Source organism: Coturnix japonica, chromosome 1 (assembly GCF_001577835.2).
Source record: "Coturnix japonica isolate 7356 chromosome 1, Coturnix japonica 2.1, whole genome shotgun sequence".
In the NCBI taxonomy this organism is placed as follows: Eukaryota; Metazoa; Chordata; class Aves; order Galliformes; family Phasianidae; genus Coturnix; species Coturnix japonica.
The window spans coordinates 71,003,433-71,029,834 of NC_029516.1; the positions used below are offsets into that span (position 1 = coordinate 71,003,433).

Sequence of the window (26,402 nt, forward strand, 5' to 3'; positions counted from 1 at the left end):
GAAATATTGTAAGGTTCAGTGAAGGGCCATAACATGCCCTTGTTGGACTAGTAACACTGAAAAGCAAGATTCTTTTAAAACTTTAGCGTAAGAGAAGTATAAATATCTATCTCAAGAGCATATCCTACAGTATAATTCTCCTCTTAATGTAATGCCTGAGGAGATGGTGTAAGCTGTACTGAAATGGGGGACCTGAGGTTAAATAGCCTGTTAAGTTGCCCACCTCAGTTTAAAGAGATCCCAAAATGATGAATTAAGATTTCAAGCAACAGCAGTAAGCTTTGCTCCCGCTCGTATGTGTATGTCATTGTAACACAGCTTTGGTTTGACATCAGAAAAGAAGACAGGTAAGATCTACATTAAATCCATTTTATTCTCATTGACTCCCAACAGTTTTTTAAATGTTTTTTTTTGTTTGTTTTTTTACACAATTTCCAGCAACATACATTATGAAATATACAAGAAAGTAGGTGGTTGGGTTCTGCCCATCTTTTCATTCCTCCCACAGCTGTGGAGGGAAGACTCGCAGCACACAGTGAACATCAGAATCTCAACACTGAAAACCGAGACACAAAACAAAAAGAGACAAAAATATATAGGAAACTGTTTGAACTGGTCACACTTCAGGGCCAGGTACAGCACAATAAATATTAGAACTGTATTATCTTAGACATCTTCTGTAAAGTTTATAACATCCTCTATCTAAAGAGATAAGAACATCTGTTTTCTAGCATGAAATGCTACATAGTACAGTGGTGAAGGGTACAAACAATGAGGAATCCAGCAAGGGCTCAAATGGTGACTACTCATTCACACATGCTCATTGTTACGTAAGCAGCATACACTGAAAGTTTGGTGAACTGTAAACTTAACTGTTCACTACCAGAATATCAGCTGGAATAGTAGTTTATTTTGGGAGAGCTAAACATAGTAAATCCACTTAAGTTTCAACTGAGCTCTCCATGGCAAACAGCGAGTTGATATCATCATGGAAGTGGCAGCATTTGGTCCTTAGCGCCGAGATACCCTTTCACCATTGCCGTTCAAAGCTGGCAGCTGGTGGAAAAAACACTTCAGTGTGGAATTAATGCAAAGCCCCGCCACTACCAGTGGCATCTCCAACTGTTACTGTTTCGTGACCATAACAAGTCTAGATGTCAGCTGGCACCCAACTGGGCATTACAGTGTTGCACAACAAAGAAGTATTAGATGTCATCTGACACAAGAGTCAAAGACCAAGGAGTACGCCAGCATCTTCACCTCTCTCTGCAGCAATGATAGGAGTGCTGGAACTTGAATTTTGACAGAAAAGCTGCTCTACACTCATTTCTCATCTCATACTAGTCATGCCAACAAGCCCAAGACACAGCAGAGTTTCAGTTGCTCGACAGACTGTGTGCTTCCAGAGCATGGTGCAGAAGTCGCTAGCTTCTCTTGCATCATAATCAAGAAGGCAGAAGTAAATACATTTTGTACTGTCAATCTTTCCCATCTTTATCCCCCCACCCCCAGAAGTTTAGCATCTCAGAATCTCTTCTACGCAATAAATGAGGACCATCTGTGCCACTGCCAAGCAGGCACAATGAACACAGGTGGAGCAGGAAGATTAAGCACATACTTTTTCTTTCCTAAACACCACCTGGACACTGCACTGGTAGGCAAGAGTTGGTAGAGAGCACCACCTAGGAAAGATTATGTTCCTGGTCCACACGTGTGGAATCTTGTTACGTGTCACAGTACAAAGCAGCAGTAACAAGCTTCACAAACTAAAGCAGCTGAGTGTTGTGAAACATTATGGGGGGAGTGGGAGGCAAGAAGGCAAAAATATTCTGGAAGTTGAGCACCTATGGCTTCAATTTTAGCTGGTGCTCCATCCAACAGTCCTATCTGTATTAAGTAGGAAAATAAAATTCTATTTCTCCAGTGTACAAAAGCATACTGGCTACTCGCACGTGCTCATCTTCTAGTCAGTCCTTCCTTGCAGAGATCCAGATCTACCACATTTAGATACCAACAGACTCAGCCAAGGGCTGCAGAAGGGACGTAGCAGGGAAGAACTTTGGTTATATCAACATGTCATGTCAGAATATGGTCAGAAATTCTGTTTCATGATAGTCACTTAGCAAAGTGCTAGACCTAAATGCCCTTACCACTGCCAGCTCAGAATGTACCGCGTGACTGCATTAAGATCTACACCTCCTCTGCCAGTACAGGTCAGTTGGTTGTGCTACCAAATGATCTGGGGGAGGGCAAAGTGAATTTTTTCCCACCCTAGAAGTGTACAACAGCATTTCTTCACTCAGCCAAGCCCACTCGCACACCACTCACTATTTCAGACACACAAAGCAACGCCAAACACAAAGTAAGGAATGTTTTTGTAAAGACACTGAGTATGAACAGGGAAACATAGGGCTATTTATCAACTCAAGTACTGTTGCATCATTCTTGTAAGGTAGGGAAGCAGAGGAGCTGAGATGAGGAATTCGGAGGACAAACCAGAGTGGTCACAGAGGTTCAGTCTAGTCTTCCAGACTGCGAAATGCATTCTGCATATCCTCAAACAGTTGAGCATAGTCTGCCTTGATTTTTGTTTCACCATCTTTGACGGGGTCCTGAAAAACAATACACTGAGTGTACAGATCAGTCTCGAAAAGCCTCTGGTCCTTAAGACAACCCTGTTTTGCTACTGCTATATTTTCTTGACCTGAGGATTAACACCTGCTACATAGGCCAAATGTACTTACATGTGTGGATTACACTACTTCTCATCACCTTGCTAAAGTACACAGACTATAGAACTATATATAAGAACTTTAAGAACATTCTTATGCTTCTTAGCCTGTAACCCAGGAAAGATCATTTTCATAACTATTACTGTGTTAGAGGGCTATCTCTACTTAACATGCATCCATTCTTTGGTTTCCATTTTTCAGCCAATTCACTGCTATGCCAAAGTGCTAAGTGTCTTCTCATGGCCAGGGTTTGTAAATGAAAGGATTACTTCCCTATCTCTATATAACCAGCTCTCAAGTAAGCTTATGTGCACAGGTGTATCTTGTTCTGTTCTTGCTGTTTTAGTAGTATACACCAGGGATCTACCTGTTGCAGAAACAAGCCAGTCCCCTGCAGAAGTAGAAGACACTGGTACCCAAGAACACCTACTTTTATGTGCAGTTTCTCATGGTATTTGTTCCTGAAAGATTGGTGATACAAGCAATGGCTTAAGAGTTTTCACAAAATAACCATCGTACTTTATGCTCCTCAGCTATTTCAACATCAGATTGCATTACAGATTATTGCCCTAGCAGTAAATGCTAAAACCAGAGCGTGCTGGTATAAGTAGTATAGGGGTAGGAAAGCTGCACTCTACAAAGATGGGTGACCTACGTGCACAGACATTTATCTATGGCAACTAATAACCACTTTTAAGTTACAACCGCTCAGAGGCACTGAGCACTCCTCCAGAGAAACCCAAGCTGGTTCCTTATGAACATACCTTGAATTTCATGGAGGTAAGTCTATAGAGGATTTCACTCATGTTCTCTCGGATGATGGACCACGTGATCTTGTTGTCACTCTGGGCTGTGGTTTCTACAGCACGGCGTGCCATGTCATAAAATGCAATCATATTGGAAAGCATTCCCACTGTTTTGTAGAAAGGGCAGAATCTGATGAAACAGAAGAGGATCTGTCAGGTATCTCAGAGCAATTCACAGAACTACCCTTTGCTCCTTCCTGCCTTTGCAGCAACTCTGAATTCTCACCTGAAATAAAGCGTTAGTCTACTTCATGTCAAAGGAGAGAGACTGCCTATGGTTGACCTATCGAAAAACACTGGGCTGTCCTGAAGCAAGGTTTCTGAAGCAGCAACCAAACACTGGACCAAATGAGACAGAACAGTAACCACTGCTATACACATCTGTCATCTGAATTGGTGCCAATGCTAGTGAGAAAGGGAAAACACTAGAGCAGTCAGCAAAATTCCTCCTTCCTGTTTTGACCATTATGGGAGCAGGCTTCCTGCAAGCAGGAGAGAACCTGACAATAAACACTGCAATAGGGGGGGAAAAAATCCATTAAGTTTTTAAACAGATCATAATTCTCAGTTACTTGCAATCATTCATTTGCTGCCAGAACAAACAGGAAGACTATGGGTGTTGCCTGTGAAAACAAAGTGGCTGTCTCCTCCTGAGGACATGCTATTGCAAAAACTAACTAAACTCAATTCATTTCAATGGTTGAAGGCTGGAGAAACTCAGAGCACAACTGCATTTGGAAATGGGCTGCATGCCTTGGGTAAAACAATGTGAATACTTTGTTCAATGGCTTCTGTTCTGCCATTTGTTTATGGCAAGTAAAATTCACTTCTGCACTGATAAGCTTCCAAATAAAATAGCTGTGGAAATCCAGACTACACGTGAAGGGGCAGCACTGTAGCCTTACCTGTCATAAGGTGTATAACCATTCTGTTGCAAGAAGTCATCCTTTATCAGCTTGGCAACCTCCAGGGTAATTTTGTCTGTTTCTGCCAAAGAAGCCTGGAAAGGTAAGGTCCACTGTTAGTTCAGTACTTATGTCCATGAAATCATAGAATCACAGAATGGTAGGACTGGAAGGGACATAAAAGGACCATCCAGTTCCAACCCCCGGCCATAGGCAGGGACACCTCCCTTTACACTAAGTTAGCCAGAACCCCATCCAGTCTGGCCTTGAATGCCTCCAGGGATGGGGCATCCACAGCCTCTATGGGCAGCTTGTTCTCATCTCACCACCCTCTTAGTGAATAATTCCTTCATAATACCTAGTCTAAACCTACTCTCTTAGTTTAAAACGTGTTATGTCCTGGCAAAGAACCATTAAGCGAAAGAACATTGGAAGTTAATGTAGCTCCCAGTAGAATTCTGTCTTTTGGTTATTTCTCACACCCTACTATCAAACAGACAATTTACTACATAGACTTATGGCCCTAGGATCACATTTCCTTCTCTTCTAAGGTTCATCTAAAGAACAGATTTCTGCTAAGGCAAGACTGGCGAATGAACTGATCTTGGCTGTGCTAGAAAATCAGTGAACAGGGACAGCAGCGGAACAGAACTTTCCCCAAACAACAGCAGTTACAACACGTTGCCATGCATTACTGCCACCTTGTAAACCAGTAAAGCTCATCTAAGCACTGTGAAATTAAATTACTCTCTAGCACATACTATGTACCTGTAAACCACCATATCACGCTACAACAGTTTTCATGGAATTCCATGCTTTCTCACAGCTGGTTACTCACCTTCCCTACGAGCTGCACAATCTCCGCAAGGTCCTCCTCTTCCTGCAGGATCTCTTTGGCCTTTGTCCTGAGAGGGACGAACTCTGTAAAATGCTTGTCGTAGTATTCATCCAGGGCACGGGTATATTTGCTGTAACTGATCAGCCAGTTGACAGAGGGGAAGTGTTTGCGTTGTGCCAACTTCTTATCCAGGCCCCAGAAAACCTGCCAGAAGCCAGTGAGTTCAGCCAGTGTTCCAAATCAAGAACAAAATAAATGAAAGCAAAACGAACCACAAACAAGCAATCAATCAAACCAACCTCCAGTATGACAAGCAGGTCTGAGCAAACAATGCAGCAAAGGCTACCACAAATCTTCTAACTAAAGTCTGAGAAAGAAAACCTGCCTTTTACTAATTTAACTGTAGCAGTGACTTTCAAATATGAATCATCGAATGAATCATAGAATGGATTGAGCTGGAAGTTGAATTTAGGTTCATTCAGCTTGAGATTCCTTCTAAGTAAGGAGTCACCAGTAGCAATGAATCAATACAAAGGTCTAATTAAGTGGAGCCCCATTAGATACAGCTCATCCTACCAAAGCAGGGATGGGCAATTTGCAAGCTATCCTTCTCCCAGTCATCTCTGAGGATTTTTGTATGGTTTCAATGCACCTATCAAGGGTGGTTCACTTTCCACCCTATCTTAGAGAGTAGCCATACTTAAATTGCAGCACAAAAGGCTGGAATCAAAAAGCAAACAAATATTCCTGAGTAGTAACTGCTGGAATGAATTACCACCTTTTCTTCCTTTTCCAAACACATCGGTTCGGAGATCTCACAAGAGATTTCACATCCTACACTGTTATAATACACCCCTCAAAGCCGTCTGTGTAAAATTAAAGCTCTCACACCACATCCAGTGGCACTAATGCACTGAATTACAACCACTAGGTCTGGTAGCTTAGACAAAAGGGCTGCAGCATCCTACCTGAACAATGCCCAAAGTAGCCGATGTTACAGGATCTGAGAAGTCACCTCCTGGGGGAGAGACACTGAGCAGAAAGATATAGAAGGAAAAATAAATCAGAATCACTGCCACAGTTTAATCTGAACGTATGACCACATGGGTCTGTGATCACAGAAACATGAAAGGCCTACATCATTTCACATAAGTAATAGACTACAAATTTCTGCTGCAGTGAGAGTGGCAGCACATCTACGCAGGTGTGGGATATCAATTATATCAGTAACTGACTGACGGTATCAAGGTATCATTTCAGTCAATTTAGCTCCAGGTAGTCACTCCAGCTTGGGTTACCAAACCTGTCTCAACTGGAACAGAATCAGGAGGTGTGCTGATATGGCAGCTTGAAACACAGCTCAAAGATTTTATGTAAAATACCCCAATTTGAAATGATTTCAGATAAATATCAGATATTCACCACCTACACAGTAAGCACAAACTTCCTTTGGGCTTGACATACTAACACCTGCTTCCCCAAACAGGTAAAAGCTTCCCAAACTCAAACAGCAGCTGAAAAATTCCACATGATTTGTCTGGGCACCACATGCTTTTCACAGCCTGCTGCAGTTTGAGATATCCTGCTCCCTGTAATGCTATTATTTAGTAAGAGAATCATAATACATTATGCTTCCACACTGTTGCTGTACCTGCCCCCTCCTTCCCATTCTGAGCATGGTTTGACAGTGCTAATGGCTTTCTTTCTTGAGCCCCTTTCTCAGGCTGCTGTGACTGTGGTTCTACACCGCACAGAACTACCAATCACATTCATTCTCTCTGCTCCTGTGCACAGTTTAGCAACAGTCGAGGGTGATCAGAGATTATATATCTACGTACATTACATGCTCCTAGCTGTGAAGCTGCACACAGCAACAAAACCCTCTTGTCTGAAGGTATCTGGACATACAAAAAAGTAGAGGAAGAAATGCAACACTCACGCTCCAACAATGCTGACACTGCCTTCCCTTTCAGGATTTCCCAGACACTTCACTCTGCCAGCTCGCTCATAGAAAGAGGCTAAACGGGCACCAAGGTAGGCTGGATAACCACTGTCTGCAAGTATCAACACACAGAAACTGAGTCAAAAAGCTCTGAGTTTAAAGGATGTCTTTACACGTCTGGATGAAGAAAATAACAACTCACCAGCTGGCATTTCAGCCAGTCGTCCCGAAATTTCTCTGAGGGCCTCAGCCCATCGGGAAGTAGAATCTGCCATCATACTGACATGGTAGCCCATGTCTCGGAAATACTCTGACAGGGTGATTCCTGGAACAAATACAACAGCACAATGTAGGAAAGCATTGAAAAAGGAATTCTACCTACACATGTTGTCATGAAGAGGCAAACAAGATGCCCGCTCATGAAGAACACAAGATTACATAATTAATATACGAGGCAAAACTACAGGAAACCCATTGTGGTAAGTTCAATTTATAAGCAAGAATTTATTCAGCATGTGGAGATCACAGTTGCATATAAGAAAGCCAAATCCATCTGTGATACTAAGACCTCACGCAGGCATAGCCTGAAAGGGTTGATTTATGTAATTAAGCAGGGGTCTTGGTCTGACCATCCTAGGAACTGAAAATACTAGAACAGGATGCCTTGCTCCATACATGCAGCCTTGTCCAGCCTCCTGTAAATCTTACCAGTATAGATAGAGGCCTCTCTGGCAGCCACAGGCATATTGGAGGTATTTGCTACCAGAGCTGTTCTCTTCATGATGCTTTCTACCTTGCCATCAACTTCCATTGTTAACTATAATGCAATGAAAAAGACACAACAAAAACTGTAAAGATTCCCACAAATTTAGCAATTTATTTATTTACACTCTATTACCTTATATAAGGATAGTCTCCTTGCAGCTAGTCTACCAAAGCAATATTTAGATTAAAGATTTCAGGATTCTATACTGTTTTTCCTTCCAGAATGAGCTGTACATGTGCCTCAGCCTCATCTCATCTTCTGCTAATGGCAATTCCTATTAATCCCATTGCTCACCACAAATAAGTGACGACAAATCTACTCCATCAGGAAGAACATTATCCTCTTTCAGCCTCACTTACTTCACTGAAAGAGCCAAAAAATCTTATGCTTCCCTCTTAACTTCACTAGGAAACAGAGAGCTTTTTCCCCACCTGTACTAATCTGAATTCATTTTCAACAACTGGATGTAAGCCCACATACATAATTCAGATGATCTCTCATATGCACACAAACAGCAGAACACACATCCTGAACTGAATGCTAAACTAGTATAACAGCAAGTCTTTCCAAGAAGGTTTACTCTCCATTAATCTTCCATACTTACCTCAGGAAAATCTCTCAGTACTTCAGACATTTCATTTCCTCGTTCTCCACATCCTACATAAATGATGACATCACTGTTGGAGTATTTTGAGAGAGACTGAGAGATCACAGTCTTTCCACAACCGAACGCCCCGGGAATTGCTGTTGTACCTCCTTGTACACACCTGAGTAAAGAAAAGGGATTCTGATTGGCAAGGAACTCAAGAACAGCTCTCTTCCATCTCAGAATATGTTTTCTAATAAGGAAACAACTGCATAATTAAAAGCAGAACAACAGGAGTCACATTCAGTGTTCTGTCTGAGAAGCACAGTGGTATTTCACCAAACCAAAGACAAAGGAATAAACCATCCTTTCTTTCTACTAACTTTGAAATACATGAGGTATGCTGGTACAATAACCACGCTTTCAAGCTTCAGACATAGTCCACACAGCTGGAAGCACCAATGGAAAGCAAACGTTAAGAAAAGAACATCAGAACTACTTAAATGTGCGTTATAAGAATGAACAGAACAATATTTTTAGGATGAAAAATTACTCAATTCTGTGCCTTGGAACTCAGCCACTTAAATGAGAAGTTTGAATTACAATTAAGCGTGGCAGTTTCTACTTCAGACTCATTGCAAACTACACATCCTTAGGAACAGGAACAGAGATCCTACTTTCGTGCTCAAACGCAGATATCTAAGCTTGAAAGTTCTAGCTTTTCTGGAGGTTTGGTATGATTAAATTATTTTTACATTTGTCATTTGTTTCCTGAATTAATGTAAAAGAACCATCCTGTTAAACCACCTTTTAACTTTTCCATTTTCCATTCTTAGGTTCCTGTGTCAGATAGATATAGAAATATTAGCACCTCAGCTAGATGACTTTTTTTGAGATCACGCTGTGGTACACAGTGATTGTCTGTGGTCTGTTCACCCTTGAAGAAATTAACACCATTCTTTCTCCCAAAACAGATTTCTTACATACGAGCAGACACAATATTACTTACGGGAAGAGGGCATCCAGCACCCGTTGGCCAGTTAACAAAGGATGATTCGCTGGTAACTTTTCCGTCACAGGACGGACTTGACGTACAGGCCAGACTTGGACCATAGTGAACTTCTCCTTCACGCCCTCAAACTCCAGCTCTAAGACAACATCCTAACAAAAAGCACAAGAAAAAAAAAAACACATAATCCCTGCTGGCAGGGCAGCATAAGTGATCACCGCTAACATCCTGTTGTATGAAAGGCTCTGAAGGTGGCATCCCACAGAAGAAAAAGGGTCCTGCAACCTTATGAAAGAAACATGGAATACCCGGTAACTGTTATTTGGGAGACTTACCGAAGTGTCATAGTTTCCTGGTGGAGCAATGTATGTAACTGTACCCCTGTTCCTTGGAGGCAGCATGATTTTGTGTTTGATAAGTGAGTTTTCATTCACCACACCATAAATGTCTCCACCAGTGATGTGGCTGCCGACCTGAAATCAGAAAGCGCCTATTAGCCATAAACAAGAATTTCATTTTAAAGAATGTTGGCAAAGAGTCATATAAGATAACAATAACTATCAAGTCTAGCACCATTACGACTTCCTTTACAAATGCATTGTGAGCTTGATTATTTGTAACCACTGTTCCTAGCAGTCACAGCCTTAGTGCTCTGAGAAGGAAGGAGAGAGGGGAGGATAGGCTCAGCAAGACCTACCCGCAAGCTTTTGGATGGCGTGAAGTCCCATTTGACATCTCGGCTCAGAGCTGACACATTGACACCTCTAGGGATATAGATACTTTTGGTCAGGGTGCTGATGTCTGACAGCGGCCTCTGGATACCATCAAAAATAGCTCCCATAATGCCAGGCCCCAGTTCCACTGAGAGGGGTTTGCCAGTACGGAGTACAGGATCTCCTACGGATACACCAGCTAAAGATTCGCTGAGGAAAAGTTCATCCAGAGAAATGACAGGGTAGAAATCATCATACTCACATCATCATACTCTTACATCACTTTTCTGATTTTAATGTGATTGTTGTTAATATATAACATATATAACATACCGTCATTTGAGAAGAATGTAGACATTATACCAAACTCCAGCCAAAACTGCTAAAGCAACAAAGTTGTTTATCCTCTGGAGAGGTAAAGCAGGGAGTATATGTTCTGAGTTACAAACATTAGTTCAAGTCAGCCACATGCATAGATTTCTTGCTGTACAAGACAGCATGATGGCAAAACATCAAACGTTTCTTAAATCTTCAAACATGTTTTCTAGGTTTACTGTTAAAACCAGACAGTGGCATGAAAAGATGTAATTTTTTCTCTGCTTTATAGTTCGCTAGAAACACACAACACAGCAGTTTTAACTTTGAGCTTTGCAGAGCTTTTTTGACAGGAGTCTAATTGTAAAGAAAGTCTGTCGTAGACTAGCATCTCCCTTCTCTCCAACACTGAGTTGTCTCTTTTAGGCACCACCTGAGCTCCAAAGATGCTCAATGGGCCTCTCTGCAAAGAGCCAGTAATTTAACAGAAGGCCCTATTAGAATACAGGAGACACTCTAAAAGCATAAGTATGACTCAAAGAGAGATTAAATACAAGTTGTATTCAGAAAGCTCTTGCCATCCTCTTATCAGAATCTAAGAGAAAACCGTACTTAAGCGCTGGACTTGTTCAGTGTATTGATGGAAGGCTACTAAATATAACAATGAAGAGCCAAATAAAATATCAAGTTAATAGGTACAGACACAACCCAGTGACCAGTTTACCATTCAGCTCCCCAAAACAAACCTCTGGGAGCCAGTACAGGCTTCTTCCCAACATCTACATGTAGGCAAAATCAACTCTTAAGAAGATTATGAGGGGGAAAAGCTACCTTTAAGTTTAATGAATTGCTCTTATGACATTGACTTATATGCTTTCAACAGAAAATGCACTTTACATTGACTAGATTCTAAATATATCCTGTCTATCTCTCATCTGGATGAAGATTCTGCAGTCACAATGTAGAAACAAAGAAGGAACAGATCCTATCTATTAGAACAGTCTATCCAGAAGGAGGAATCCTGCTTACTTTACAGAAGCATTCCAAAGGCAGAGTTTTCAAAAGCAGGGAAAAAAATACAACACACTGCTTGGTAGCTTTACCATTCATAGCTGATATCTGTCAACACTCTTATCAAGGAGCTGTAATATTACAAAGCAAGTGAACCTAAACACATTGCTTGGTTTCCAGGTAAAATAACAAAGAAGTTTCCTTCTTACACAGCCAAACGATATAAGGTTTACCTCAAAAACCATCAGAATTTACAAAAGATGTACAGAACGGATGCTGAACGTTGGCACTGGAAGTAACAACTGCTGGTCCCAGTCAGTTTTGTTCATTATCTTTACCATAACCACCACCGTGTTCCGCCTGGTCCAAAATGATCAGTGGAAAGGATACATGTTTCTTCATACACCTGGACAGTGGCCAAATCACCTTCCAGTCGGATAATTTCCCCTACCAGTTCACTGTGGCCTACTCGTACCAGCTCATACATAGCAGCACCTGCCATGTTGCAAGCAGTGACCACTGTAAAAGACAAGACACACATAGATGAATATGTTTTCCCATAGTTAAACAAGTTTTTGCATCAGAAGCTACTAAAATCTGGACAGTGTAAGACTAGTATTCACTCAGACCAGGAGTACATTTCTGATTTAGCACAGGGGTAATTTGGCTGTCAAAAGTCATGGTATTTTCAGGGTATTTTACCATTTGTGTTCATTATTCCACAGCACAACACCATGCAGTGCACTGGGATTAACAAGGCAATGCTGCAGCTCCAGTCTCGGAAGAGAATTGTGAACAACAGCTCCCAGAAGACTGTATTATTCCATTCTCCATTCAGACATTCCATTGTAAGGAAATGCTATTTTGGTGTTTTATTTTGTATAAAAGTCATGAATTACTTCAATGTCTTAAGTTAAACTTCTACAGATGAAGATTACAACACATTTTGGGCTTGAAAGCCTCCTACCATTTTGACTTAAATATCAGGAGGTTATATGTAGACTGCCACTTACATTCAGCCTTGTTGCTTTAGAAGGAAATTTATCATGTCCTTTGTGTTATATCATCCATTTTGCATAAAGGTTTTCTGTCTTTACAAAAAAAAGTTATATTTCCTGCATCTAAAGAAACCTGTATCAGTTTTAAACTGCATTCAGTCATCATCTCTGCAGTTAAGAAACAGGCTTTTTCCTTAGGTAGCCTCTAGCCAAAGTAGCTTCTTGTTCATCACAGAATCCCTATGAAAAAAGAGGTACACTCTTCTTCTGTTCTCACACTGCCATGCTCTCCTATATCTCATGAAGAGAAAGGAAAAAGCCAGTACAGTCTGCTTTTAAGCAGATAAATCAGGAGGAGCAGTCCTCCTGCCATATGCACTACCACCTTTCTTGACTCTTGCAGCAAACCTTCAGCCAATGGTGCAGTAACACAGAGCAGGCTGACAGTGGCAAAGGACTGGGCATTCCAGATAGCAAAGCTCAAAACAGGATCTCAATGAGAACAGACCAAGCATCACACATCCTCATTGAGAAGCCTAATGAAGATCCTAGTGCTTTATGCCAACCAGAATGCTTGCAGATTTATTATTTTTTTAATTACTATTCCTCAATCTTATTAAAAGATATAATGAACAATAAGCAAACTAATCAGCATTAACACCACATTAGTAAATATATTATTCATTCATATATCTTTCGTATAAACCAGCAACTGTTTTTGAAATAAGCCCAAAAAACCCTACCTACAACTTATCATACTTACATACATACATGTTCACTTATATAACTGGACATCAGGGTTCATAATACATTAGATGAAACAGAACTCATGATTTCCCTTACAAAATACCCACCAGGTCCTGAGACTCCATGGACATAGCCAACAAAAGCTTCTCTTTCCTCATCACGGATTTTTGGTAGCTTGGAGAAGTCCATTTTGCCTGTTCAACTGTACAGAAGGAAAAATGAGAGGATGAGTCACTTCTGAAGAATACGTGCACATGTAGTTTGTTCCTCCCCTCCTGCCTTCTGCTCTTTTCCTTTCATTAGAAACAACACTGAAGACTCCTGAACTAACCGCTTGGATCCTAAAGCTATGTCGTGTTAAAAAATAACTTGCTTAAGCAAACTAGAACTAACATCCGTCCCTGCAGGGAGAGAGGGCTGGAACTTTACTCTCTAATATGCTCCACACAACACTCCAAAAACACCCTAAGATTACCAGTCTAATTTCAAGCCAAATAACAGTTTATTTAAACAATGGAGAACATCTTCTGCCTCCTACATCCCACCTAAGGTTCTTCAAAATACAGTCTCTCAAGATTCTGAGTGATTCACAGACACTTGCATGTAGCACAATACAGGGCTGCTTAACAGCCACCGTTCTCTAAAAAGCAATACTACAAAGAGAACTTCCACAATGACTATTTTTGCCACCTCAAATTGATGGATCAGCATTTAAATAGAAAGCACGTATTTTAATAACACACGCACTCAAAACTGCTCTATGTGCCTCGCAGTTAACACAGATCCCTTCACAAAAGGTATCGCGCAGTCTTTGCTCTAAGTGAAACCTGTAGAACCTCAGAGAAGAATAACAGCTAAAATACTCAACTCACAGCAGTTAAACAATAGACTGATACCTCCTGACAGCCACTGAATGGAAAAGCTGAACAATCATCACAGAAAACGCTGTTCAGGGATCTGTGTTAGCCCTGGAATTGGCAGTTGGGCTGTCCTGCTTCTGGTGCAGATAAGAGCATGGAAGGGTTTTGTCGGCCCTTATCATGCTTTGTGTTGCCTTGGAAACAAGTTAGCGAGCAGTAAGGCAAATGCCTACCCACTCGCACTTTATTGGCACATTTATCATACAATGCTGGTGGAAGGCGCAGTGTGGTAGCCCCTGCATGCTCTGCGTACCAGCAGGGCCTATCTTACCTAGCAAAAGCATGCCATTCAACAACACAAACCTTGTGTAATACAGCTTCCATTGACTCATTTCCCAGCTGCTACCCCAACAGTTGTTTGTGACTCAGTCTATCAGCCTGGTGTAGAACCGGTAAGCTGGAGCTCAAGGCCTCTAAGTCAGGTATCTGATAGATGCCCTCTACTCCCTACAATGACAGTTTATCCTTTAAGCCGCCTCCTGTTTAGGCCTAGAAGATGATTTTCATTTCATTGCTTATTTTTCATAATCCCCTTCTGACAAAAGGGCCTCACAAAACAGTTCATAAGCAACTGGTAAGAGCTCATTCTGGTTGGGCTTTGACCGTCTCCTCTTTTTCATTTTTGAGGATTAAAATATCACAAAACTTAAGCACAACTGCTTTTTGCACTGAAAAATGCAGCTAGTCCTTTGAATCCACCCGAACACAGAACGCAAAACAACCTCTGGAGTCCTACCGCTAAACCTCCTGGAGGAGGATAAACAAGAAAGCGCTAGACACAACTCTCTAAGTGAATTAATGGCAGCCATATGGCAAAGGGTCTCAAAGGAAAGACAAGCTACCCAGGCAAACAAAAGCAGGTTTCAAGTTAAATTAACATTTCTTCATATCCAAGCCAAAACCTGAACGTCAGTTAGAGTAAGGAATCCTTCCTCACCTTTGCTCTATCTCCTACGCACAACACAGGATAAAAACACCATCACTCACCCAGCCAAGCTGACTCCTTCTCTAAGGGGCTACAGATCTTTTAACCTTGAGCACAAAGTAAGAAATGCTACGCTGTCTCTGGACAGTTTTCTTGTGCTTCCACATCAGCATTACAGATTTAGATGAGAAATTCACAGAAAGCAGAAATGCTGCCTTATGTACCTGCACTGTTACACGTCTACCTCGTTAGCACTCAGAACAAAATGCCTTAAAGCATGTTGGGATATGCTGAGCATTGCTTTGTGCTTGTACAAACCCAGACACCACAGCAGCTAGCCATTTTGAAAGCCAACTGCTTCTTACAGCCCTTCAAGGGCCTCTCACCAACACAAGATATGCAGTTCATCCTGACAAAGTCCACTAGCATACAAACACAGGGTATTAGCCCAATCTTAATTCCCACATTATAAACAAGGATGATTCTAGGATCCCAAAATACTTACAAATAGGAATCTTCCTTGCCTCGAACTGCTCAACTACTAATTTAAGAGAGGCTTTTAAGCTCTAACATGGTTAGAATATGAACAGTGCCAGAAATATTACTATCAGCAGGAACATCTCAGACTGAAAGATGATTTATTAAAGTAACACCGCAGTCATCATTTAATAAATAAATAAATAAATAAGAAATCTAGGATTGCTGTTGTTTTTAATCTTCATTTCTCCCCCAGCACAGTAATTTGACTCGGTAACCCCCAATGGAAGCATCCTGCTCTCAGTGCTGAAGAAACCTGTTTTCTGCTACAGTTTTAGTTCTGCTTCATCTATTTGATCAGTCCCCCAGGTTACCCAATGATCTGCCTTACCACATCAACCTCTGCAAATTAAGCTTTTTCTAGTGAGATTTTTAGGAGCCTTCGTACAGCACTTAAGAAAATTCATGACTGTTTAATAATATAAACAGATTCTTACCTTGTTTTGCAAAATCGGGAGGGACAAAAATCCCCACAGATGAAGCAAAGCCAGAATTCAGCAGTTAAGCAGCACCACTTCCCAAATAACTGTCCTTCTAATGCCCCTGTACACGGGGATGAGAAAGCCTGCTGCAGAAGGGAAAGAAATTTCTGACACACAGCAGAGGCACAACCACCTGACTTGATGAGTCATCAGTCTCTCTCCCACCAGCACCAGGGAATGCCGCAATAGCAAACCAAGCAACCTAAAGCCCAGCAGAACTCCCATCTACGCCCCCTCCTTGTGGCACAGCACCAGACATACTAAAAGCGGCACTCGCCATTCATAGTAAGGACCTCCTACAAAGCCAATGACCTCAAGGTCCCAAGTACTGCATGTTAACACATGAAAAATCTTGAGAGATGCATGCTCGCTGCTGGAATCAGTTTGCCTACCAGTGCTCCAGTGTAATATATCTGTGCCAGCGAACACTGTTCCCCAACAGCTTAACAGACGACTGTTTAACAACAGGCTACAGAGGCAGGAACCGAAGGCACTGCAATTCTAATTGCTTGAGTATTTAGAATAGGTATTTCTCAGCAAAACAGTCTCATCAGGGCTTAGTGCTGTAACATAAACCCCTCTGCCTTGCTGGCAGGAGCATTGGTGTGTAACACCCAACACCTTATTTGCACAGACTGATGCTACACCTTTTGCGACAGCCATTAGAACTTGCTGTCATATCTGGTGGCCACTGACATATCCTGCGTACTGCATAAAAGACAAGCAGCTTCATGTTCTCTCCTCCCAGGAAGCTGCACAATCCCCAGAGCTCCCTTCAGCCACCACAAATCTATCTTAATAGGTTCTAGGATAAGCAACACATCAAATTAGCACGAAAGTCTAAATACACCGGTCAAAACTGCATTAAATAGCACCAGGCCGGCAATTCAGAGACAGAAGCATCATGTTGGAGTAAGTCAATAACTCTAGCTGGCTCAAATGGAATGTATGGCTGCACGTGAGTCAAGTTTTAGAATCATGGCTGTCAACATTTGCTGTGTTCTCATGCACAGCTTTTGCTACAGGATGTAAATCCCGCTATCTGGATGTATGAGGAAGTGTTGCATGGATCCCATAAATAATATGGCAATCACTGACACAGACTTACTGTAAGTTGGACAGTTTATACTTCCCCTTCTAACAGATGATAATTTTTTAAGAGGAAGTACTAAAAAAAATACCCAATAAAATACAGATCTTAAGGTTAGTAGACAAAAGCAGAAGTTAGGCAGCATTTTGAGACATGGCCATCATTGCTTCTTACACTCAACAATACAGACAGCCTTCCATTTAAATACCCCATACTGTTCCATGTGCCACAGGACATACAGAGGTTTGCCTCTGCTTGGCAGGTTGGGAATCTGCATCAGTAATGCTCACCTACATGCTATGCAACCACGCAAGGCAATTTATCCTTTGTGTAACTTTCGCCTTGGGTGCTATAAAGCCACTTCCCCTCACATGAGGCTTGCTACCTAACACATGTACAGGTACATTCAGGTGCATTCAAGATCGAAAAAGGCTGCCATTGCCAGCACACTACACTTGTCCTGAAGCCTAATGCCTTAAGGAAAGCCAATGCTGTGCAACATGGCAATTCATGATGCTCATCACGAGTTCCTACTGCTTTCTCAAACACATGGGGACTTAAACAGCAATACATACAAGCTCAATACTTCAAGCAAATGTCATACCTTCTGACTTCAAGTGAATTGGTCGTTCAATACCTAGAATTAGTAAAGATACTCATTTTATCAACTAAAACATTCCTGTTTTGAGAGAAGCCCCTTTGTCCATCTGAACAGATCATCATCTGACTGGTTAAAAGCGATAGTATTTCATAACACAGTTTTCTAACACTAATCCTTACCCCTCAGCTCAGAATGCTTCTCCAGAAGAGCTTATGAAGTTGAAATGGATGAGCCTCCCCTTCTTTCTAGTTGTTACACTGCTTCACAAGTTTCCAAGTGTGAACAACCTGACATTCCTTTCAGGCTGTAAAGCCTCCTGACCCTTCTTTGACTTGATAAGCTTTCATACAAAAGAAAGATCTAATGCAACAGAGACCCAGTCTGTAACAGACAATATTAATATTCATTTCGGAGTCTAACAGTGACCTCTTTTCTTATCCTGATCCTGTCAACTGCTATGGCTGAGTTCTCCAGCCATCTGCTCTGCACAATGCTCAGTCATTTCCCCTAGATGAGCAATAGTTTCATTAACCTCACTACTGCAAAGCTGAAGCATCTACCCTTTCTTTTATTAAACAAGAGAGTCACTCTGCTTTTAGGTGCATTTGGTTTTGTCACTTGTTACTCTAATCTTTAAGATTGCAAACATCAGAACGAGATGAATGCAAAGCTGGAAGCAATTGCAGAAGCTTCACCACAGCTCAGCAGAGTAACTTCTGAAGGGTCAAAGATTCATAGTTTATGGAACAAAAAGTATAAAATCTCACAAAGCAACTATTGCTGGGCTTACAGTCAGGGTCGAAGAGCTGAACCAGGAATGGTTTTGTATGGGAGCCTTTAAGAAAGATCCAATACACCTAGCAGATAGAAGTACTCTTTTATAGCACTTTGGTATAATGAAACACCTGGCCGGAATCACAACACACGTTGGCATTGGATTCCAGTGAAAGGAAATTAAATTGAGGTTGACTTTTCCTGTAATGGAAGACTTCATTTTTATACTTAAAGGCAAGTTAAGCCACATTTGGAGATTTCATGTTCCATTACCTGAAGCGCTTACAGTTTCTTCAGACAAGCCACAGCCCCTCCAATGTAAACTATGTATTGCAGCAGCTGTCTGAGTATCTATTAGTCCAGTTATAATAAACCTCTTTAACAAAGGAACAATTCTCTGTCTACAAAACTAATACCTCCATCTATAACTATTCCATCCCTCCTCAAATTGAACCATCACAACCACAGAGTACTGTGGTACATGTTTAGGGCATAGAATGCAGGCCAGTGTCAGAGATATACACAGACTACCTGTCTTTTATGCAGTCTTATACAATAGCAGCAAGTCCCTTGAACAAGTCAGCAGAGCTTACAGCATGTTAAAGGTGCAATACAGCGAGTGGAACACGGCATCTTCACAGTGCATGGGATGCAGGCTGTCAGGAAGAGACAGTTGAACTAAATGGCTCCCTGGAACTCATTGGCACACCAAAACTTCAACTAGGCCACAAGAATCTGCAAATCATGTGTGATCTTCAACTGGTTAACAAGCTCAATGAACTTCACATCACAGAGATGCCTTCTAGGAACACAGATATCCCTTAAGAGCTTGCATATCCAACAGGGGTACTTCCAGCATAAATTTTAATTGACTTAAGAACCCAGAAGGAAAAATCCCAGTTGTTAACAGATGTAGAATGGCCTTCAAGACTATTCTTCTCACAAATGCTAATGCAAAAAGCCCAGTGCTACAGATACATGGCCATGACGGCTGCTTTCATTCTAGTTTTAGTACTCCCTGACAATAATATTTTAGGAAATAGACAGCAGACCTTCCAAAATTCTGTAAACTAGGACAGAAGAAACTGTCAGCAGCTCCCATGAATGCATTAGATCACTGTCAGACAAAATACTTCTGGAGAGCGGTCTGGAACTCTGAAACTCACTGTTAGATAAGCTCAGGGTAGTGAATAATACTAAAGAAATTGAGCAGCTAAGACTGATCTTCGTGTGTCATTTGGTTAATTAACAGTAATAAAGTCTGATAGACAATGATTTTCAGGATTTATCCATATGTATCTTAGTTTTCAGAATAAGCCACTTCGGTTAAGAAATGATGCTGCAAAAGAACAACTAGATTACATACATTAGTCTAAAAAGATAGAGGCAAATGGTCTTTTTATAAGAAGTGAGGGGTGACAGAACAACAACTTGACAGAAACAAGAGACATAAATGTATAGATTATATAAGGCAACCATACAAAAAGCACTCGATGTGGGTTGTAGAATTACTGCCATGAGGTACAGCCAAATCCATTAATATAATGCATATAAAGCTTAATATAAATGCTTAATATAATGCTTATAAAGCTTAATATAAGCTTAGCTTTCCATTTCCAAAAGGAGGGGAACAACAAAAGCACTTATTCAGAGCATAAAAGTTGCACTCATGGCATCCAGAAGATCCAAATTAAGCCAGTTCTGCACACTGGATCTACAGGCAACAACCTACTGCAAAACTAGCTTAGCCTCTGCCCAAACACATTAAGTTGAATCATTCAACTTCATGTGTTGGACTAGATCCCCATTTCTCTCTGTCCTGTTGGAAGGCTGAAGAAGTCACATGCCTGAGGACAGTGAGTAATAGTGAACAAGCATAATATTCCAACTGAGAACATCATCTGCTGTCTTTGATAGTGTTCCATCCTAAAAAAAAATAAATCATGTGGATGACATCCTAAATATTTCCCACACTTTTCTTAGTGTTAATGTTACAAGTGGCAAGGAAAGAAAATCTATTTCAGTTCTCTGCGATAACTGCTACATAAGTGCTAATGCTTTCCCAGGCAACATAGTTAAAAACAAATAAATAATAAAGAGCAGTTATTACTGACAAGCAATAGCATCAAATGCTATGTTAAAGCGGCAGAATCATGGTATCAGAACACAAGAGGTGAAGCACAGAGCATCTGAATACATCTCCAGGGGAATCATCTAGTAACCTGCTGGTGTGCAGCTGCTTTGGATGACAATATGTAATACTAGTGCCCATGTGCATCTGGAAGATAAACACACAAAGTAATACTGGGGAAAAAATAAGATGTGGAAGCACAGTGAAGCCTACAAGCTGTGCAAGTTTGGATGAATGAGGTATAAAACAGTCGAGATATGTTTAGATCAGAGTTAAAGCTACATTTAAGCTAACACTAAATGAAAATGAAGCTCATTGCTCATGGATGAGCCCTAATAGTCGCAGTATCTGTAGAAAGCAGATATGGAAAATGGAAATACTGTACTTACAGGAAACTAAGATCTTGTGTTACTGTTGCAACACGAGACTTCAACCCCCATTTGAAGAGTCAGCTGATGCTGGCAGACATTTTCCAGTCTTGTCTTAATTTTCCTTCCCTATGCTCTCAAACTAATGCCAGTGTTTATCATCAGCGCCAGGGTTTGTCCCTTATTATAGAATTAATGTTATCTTTTTCCACCATACATAATGTTATACTGTAAAACAGTTTTTAAGAAGATTTGACATAACATACTGAAAAGCAGAGCTAAAATAACCCTCAGCATTTTTGGTCATACAAAGAGCTATTCATGCTGATCTCAACTAACATATTAAGTAGAAAGGAATAAAGTGCAGATATATAATATTAATGCTTGATTGCAAACCATAGCGTAGAGAAGCCAAACATTCAACACTGTGAACTTGCAGTGTTAAAGTCAGCACAAACACAACAACTTACAAAAGGTGTGAAGGATCTGCCTTGCAGTTACCTGACCCTGCTGGTGCCAATCTACACTTGTCACATCCTCACTCAGGTGCTACAGATGGGTGGGTCAATAAACCACCTCTAACATGCTGTCAGTGAGTTCTCCTTCACTTCCTTGAGTGATATTCGCATTTGAAATACCGTGCTGGATCAAATAGCCTGGATAATTTGCTGGAGGATAATATGACAGTGAATGGAAGTATCATCCATTTGCTTTTATTCCAACCTAAAGCACAAATTCGCTATCAATGGAGCCTAGTAAAAACATAGGAAAAAATCAGCTTGGGCAACTGCAGTGAATGGATAGAACCTGAAACACATATGCCAACAACATTACCCAGAATCCAGCCACTAAAACATCAAGACAATAAAGGTCTTAAGGGTGACAACTAGAACATCTTGCTTAAACTCAGGTTTCACCGTCGCCGACAGGAATAGGAAACACAAGGGATTTATCACAGCACCTTCAGCTCAAACGCTGCCATCAGCAGCACCAGCGGGAGCGCCATTCCTGTCCCATAACCCTCCATTCACCGCAGGGCCCAAGCACGGCGAGGATCAGCTTCACCCATCCAAAACAGCAGGCATTCTACACACAGAAACCAGGAAGCAGTTTGTGATAGAGCATGGAGACACCCCGCTAGGCCTCTCACAGAATCACAGAATGACCCGGGTTGGAAGGGACCTCAAGGATCATGTAGTTCCAACCCCCCTGCCTGGCAGGGCCACCAAACATACACCTTTTACTACATCACGGGTGCCAGGGGCCCCGTTTCCAACCTGGCCTTGAACACGTCCAAGGACGGAGGCAGTATCCACAAGCCTCCCTTGGGCAGCCTGTTCCAGGGCCTACGCACTCTCCTAGTAGTGAAGAACTTCCCCTAACATCCAACCTAAATCTTCCCTCTTTTAACTTAAACCATTTTCCCCGTGTTCCTGCAATTGTCAGCCCTTTCCAAGGAGTTTCTTCCCCTCCTGGGACGAGTCTTCCCTTCAGGAATTGAAAGGCTGCCAAGCAGGTCACCCCGCAACCTCTCTCCGAGGTGAACAAAGCCCAACTCCCTCAGCCGTGTCCTCATTAGGGGAGGTGCCCAGCCCCCTGATTATATCTTCGTGGCCCTCATCTGGAACCCTTTCCAAAATCTCCATATCTTTTTTGTACTGAGGGCTCCAACACCTGGACTACAGTACAAACAGTTGGACCTCACAAGAGCCGAGTTAGAGAGGACAATCACTGCCCTATCCCTGCTGGACCACCTCCTTCCTGATGGAGCCCAGGATCCCTCTCCAGAGATCTCACAAGGCTCCTCGCTGCAAAACCTGGCGAGAAAACCCACGCATGAGGAAGGAGCGCGGTAGGCGCAATGCCGTGGCCCTGCAGCCCAGCTGCCATCATGCAGCAGGCAGGCGGGCGGCAGCTGAAGGTCAAGGCGCGGAGGCCTCTCCCACGGCCAGATCCCATCCCGAGGGCGACAGCGACGGCCAAGCGCAGCACTGCGGCGGCTGAGGGCCGCACCGAGCCTTCAATGGGGAGGACGGCGCTCCCTCCCTACTCCCTACCGCGCCCGTTAATGACGGCTGGAAAAAACGATGTGACCCCTTAATAGCCGCCCGATCCCTCACAACCTACCGAGGGGGGGAACGAGCAGAGCGGCACCGACCCGGTATAGAGCTGTGGAAGCGATATGTCTGGCTCGAGGCCGCCTTACCGAAGCCGCCGCTCCGTCCCAGCGCCGGCGGCCGCGGATCAGCTAGATGGCGGTGCCCCAGCGCGCACGCTCCGTCCCCTCCCCCTCGCCGCCATTCGCGCCCCGACCCCGCCGCGCATGCGTGAGGTGAGGGGTCGTGAGGGCGGGCGGCGGTTGAAGGAGGTGGCGGGGGCCATGTTGGAGCGGGCCCGGGAGCAGTGAAGGGCTGAGGCCGCTCGTGCTGCCGGCCGCAGGGCCGGTAGAAGAAGGAAGGCCCGAGTGGTGCCGCCGGGCCCTGGCGTGCTGCTAGCGGGGACGCTGGGAACGGGCAGGCCGCGCCATGAAGGGGTGAGTATGAGCGCGGCCGGGTTGGTGCGGGGCCTGCATAGGGAACCAGGCGTCGCTTGTGGCTTCTTTACCCTATGAAATTGACTCGTTATGTTCCCGTGGAGATTAGGGAGGCCCTGAGTTACGGGCTGGTCCGACAGAGTAAAGAGCCCTCGTGGTTCTGCGGGTCTGCCCGTCTCCAGCCCTTTTTCTTATTTTCGTAGTTGACCGCGTTTGTTTGGTTGTATTGTGGGTTGAAGTGTTGAAGCGGTGGTTTTCTATGGATGGGTGGAAGGAGCAGAGTTGTGAGGCCGTCTTTGCTCTTCCGTGGCTTCCAGAGGATCGTGCCAGGTGTGGCTGATGGGGCACCCTGCCTGCTGCCACCGCTAGGGAGCGAGATGGAGCGCCGGGCTGGGGGCCCTCAGGTTGGGTTGGGGCCAGGTGACCCTATTGACCTTGTGTAGGTTGCTTTAAGGCACTTGTCTCAGCCTCTTAGGTTACCCAGTGCCCCTTGGTTCAGGGTCATATGCATCGGGCCTTCCTCCCCCTGCCTCAGTTTCTTCTTGTATGTTAAGAGGTTTTCCACAGCTGTTTCTCAAAGCAAGCGAAATAACCAAGTTTTTTGGGGGGGGGGGGGCTCATTGGGAACAACTTGTGTTTACCGCAAGGGTTGATATTACTATTCCAGTTTCACAGCTTAAGGCGGGGTGAATGGAAGCTGAAGCGCTTAAGCTTTTTGCTAAGAAATGGTAAGGGGTTTAGCTTATTAGTGATTGGGGTGAGGTCACACAGGAAGGGCTTCCTGATAACAGGTACATAACAGGGCTGGAGCACCTCCCCTATGAAGGACAGGCTGAGGGAGTTGGGGTTTGTTCAGCCTGGGAAAGAAAGGGTTGCGGGGAGACCTATGGCAGCCTTTCAATACCTGAAGGGAACCTACACCCGGAGGGAGTAAGATCTCGTACGTGGATTATTGACTGAGGCTGATTTAAATAGCAGACTAGGGGACAATGGTCTAGAGTTAAAGAGGGAAGATTTAGGTGATTTAGGGGGAAGTTTCTTCACTAGGAGAGTGGTTAGCGCCCTGGAAACAGGCTGCCCAGGGAGGTTGTGGATGCCCCGTCCTTGGAGGTGTTTCAAGACCAGGTTGGACGCGGGCCTGGGCAACCTGAATCTAGTAAATTTGTATGTTTTGGTGCCGCTTTGGCCCAGGCGAGGGAGGGTTTTGAAGCTACATGATCCTGAGGTCCCCTTCACACCGGGTCATTCTGTAGTGTGATTCTGTGATATGCAGAATTAAAACCAAAATTCCAGTTTTAAATGCAATCAGAGATCGAAAGGACGAGATTAACAACATCAGAAGGAAACAATTAAATCGCGCTGGGTTACTCCAAACAAAAGCCAAATTGTTTTTTGGTCAAGCTTACAAAGATTCAGAGTGCTTTCAGAAGACCAGGTCCCGAGAATAGATTTTAAAGCTTTTTCACTCTAGCATGTATAAAAGTAATGCCTTGCTTGACAGGGATTGCAATCTGGTCTTTCAGTATTTATTCAGAATTGTGGGCTGGTTCTTTGGGGAGGCGAGAACTACTCCATCTGAGGTGTATTCTATTTGGGAGCATGTGTGTTCACCATAAGTAAACGCAAACCATGAAACACAGAGAGGGCATTTGGGAGCACATCCCTTGTCTCCTGGGAATGGTTTTAGTAATTTAAGAAAAACCCATGAATATCGTTTCCCTCCCCTTCCCCCCCCTTCCCTCTTTATTTTCCCCTTAAGTCACGATTAGAAAAACTAACGTAATTGCCTTTATTCTCTCAGGAACGTTACTGAATCTCTAGGGGCCGCCTTTTTTTTCTCATATTTATTGCATCTCATAATTGTTGTTATTGTTTAGTTCTGGATTTGGAGAGATCTATTTTGACTGTGTTTGCTTGAGGAAAAATAAGCAAAAATGGAAAGAAGGAACTCAAGTACAATGTTGTTTGGGGAGCAAACCTGACTGTCCTTTATTCGCTTTCACAGTAGCCATTCACTTGTTAGCTGAGGTAAACTTTGCAATTTGAGCATTTCGCTGATGACCTGTCTAGGTGCTTGTGAGGCTTTGCAGTACAAGCTGTTTCTCCCTGAATCTGTTTTAGTTCACCAAGAGAGCTGTAGAGAAGTCCAGCTTTTTTCCCATTGCCCTGTATCTCGAAAGTCACGTTTACCCCAAGGGATGCAGTTGTTGTGTGCTTCTAATTCACAGCTCTAACCCTGTGCAAGTGGATGTTACACTGCATGCGCTGTGTATGAGCTGTGTCGTGAGCAAGGCCCTGCACCTGTGATCCTGTGCAAGGGTCGTTGTTTTGTGCTGTGACCAGTGGATGCCCTGGCCTTAAGCTGGATGGTATGTATATGGCAGCATACATTGGCCATCAGATGAAAAGAATAGCTCAAAGAGAGGAATTGGGTCATGGTATGGTACCACTGTCTTAAAAGTCCATGCTTAAGTTTTTGTTCTTTATATATATTCTATATATTATATATATCATATATATCAGAAGGCTGCCTCCAGATTTCTGTGTGCTGGCAGTTCAGTACAATCTTACGTCTCCAGGGTTCTGCTCGCTGGCTACAAAGCCTCCAGACCAGCCCCATGCAGAGCAATTGCTTGCAATGGAATGTCATGTGCGGCTAGTCTACTCTTAGCT

At 42.9% G+C, this 26,402-nt stretch overlaps 2 protein-coding genes across 5 annotated transcripts in view; one reads left to right on the plus strand and one right to left on the minus strand.

Annotated features, from left to right (window-relative positions):
* Positions 1 to 355: 355 nt before the first annotated feature.
* Positions 356 to 23,446, minus strand: ATP6V1A (ATPase H+ transporting V1 subunit A). 3 transcript variants are annotated; one of them, XM_032447259.1, is made up of 16 exons: positions 23,324 to 23,404; positions 16,188 to 16,318; positions 13,476 to 13,570; positions 12,014 to 12,142; positions 10,282 to 10,496; positions 9,920 to 10,057; positions 9,585 to 9,736; positions 8,594 to 8,756; positions 7,932 to 8,040; positions 7,426 to 7,548; positions 7,221 to 7,335; positions 6,250 to 6,313; positions 5,282 to 5,485; positions 4,444 to 4,538; positions 3,497 to 3,668; positions 1,991 to 2,612 (listed from the first exon to the last, which is right to left on the minus strand). In XM_032447259.1, exons 3-16 carry the CDS (start codon positions 13,555 to 13,557, stop codon positions 2,520 to 2,522), a joined length of 1,854 nt encoding a protein of 617 aa, XP_032303150.1. In that variant the 5' UTR covers positions 13,558 to 13,570; positions 16,188 to 16,318; positions 23,324 to 23,404; the 3' UTR covers positions 1,991 to 2,519. The 3 variants fall into 3 exon arrangements, with proteins under 3 accessions (XP_015729745.1, XP_032303150.1, XP_015729755.1); XM_015874259.2 differs by lacking the exon at positions 23,324 to 23,404 and having other exon boundaries at positions 356 to 2,612; positions 16,188 to 16,392; XM_015874269.2 differs by lacking the exon at positions 16,188 to 16,318 and having other exon boundaries at positions 23,324 to 23,446.
* An 80-nt stretch (positions 23,447 to 23,526) lies between these two features.
* Positions 23,527 to 26,402, plus strand: part of NAA50 (N-alpha-acetyltransferase 50, NatE catalytic subunit) — a 28,035-nt gene continuing 25,159 nt past the window's right edge. The window contains exon 1 of one of the 2 annotated variants that reach the window (XM_015874300.1): positions 23,527 to 23,729. In XM_015874300.1, coding sequence (XP_015729786.1) covers positions 23,722 to 23,729 — 8 coding nt within the window. In that variant the 5' untranslated portion in view covers positions 23,527 to 23,721. The remainder of the gene's footprint in view (positions 23,730 to 26,402) is intronic. The other variant, XM_015874309.1, reaches the window with a different exon arrangement.

Excerpts from the sequence above, each read along its gene's own strand:
- ATP6V1A (XM_015874259.2), bottom strand. The coding sequence starts at position 13,557 with ATGGACTTCTCCAAGCTACCAAAAATCCGTGATGAGGAAAGAGAAGCT. Across the intron at positions 12,143-13,475 it reads CCATGGAGTCTCAGGACCTG|TGGTCACTGCTTGCAACATG; the intron begins GTGGGTATTTTG and ends TGTCTTTTACAG. Across the intron at positions 4,539-5,281 it reads TTGTGCAGCTCGTAGGGAAG|GCTTCTTTGGCAGAAACAGA; the intron begins GTGAGTAACCAG and ends TTACCTTTCCAG.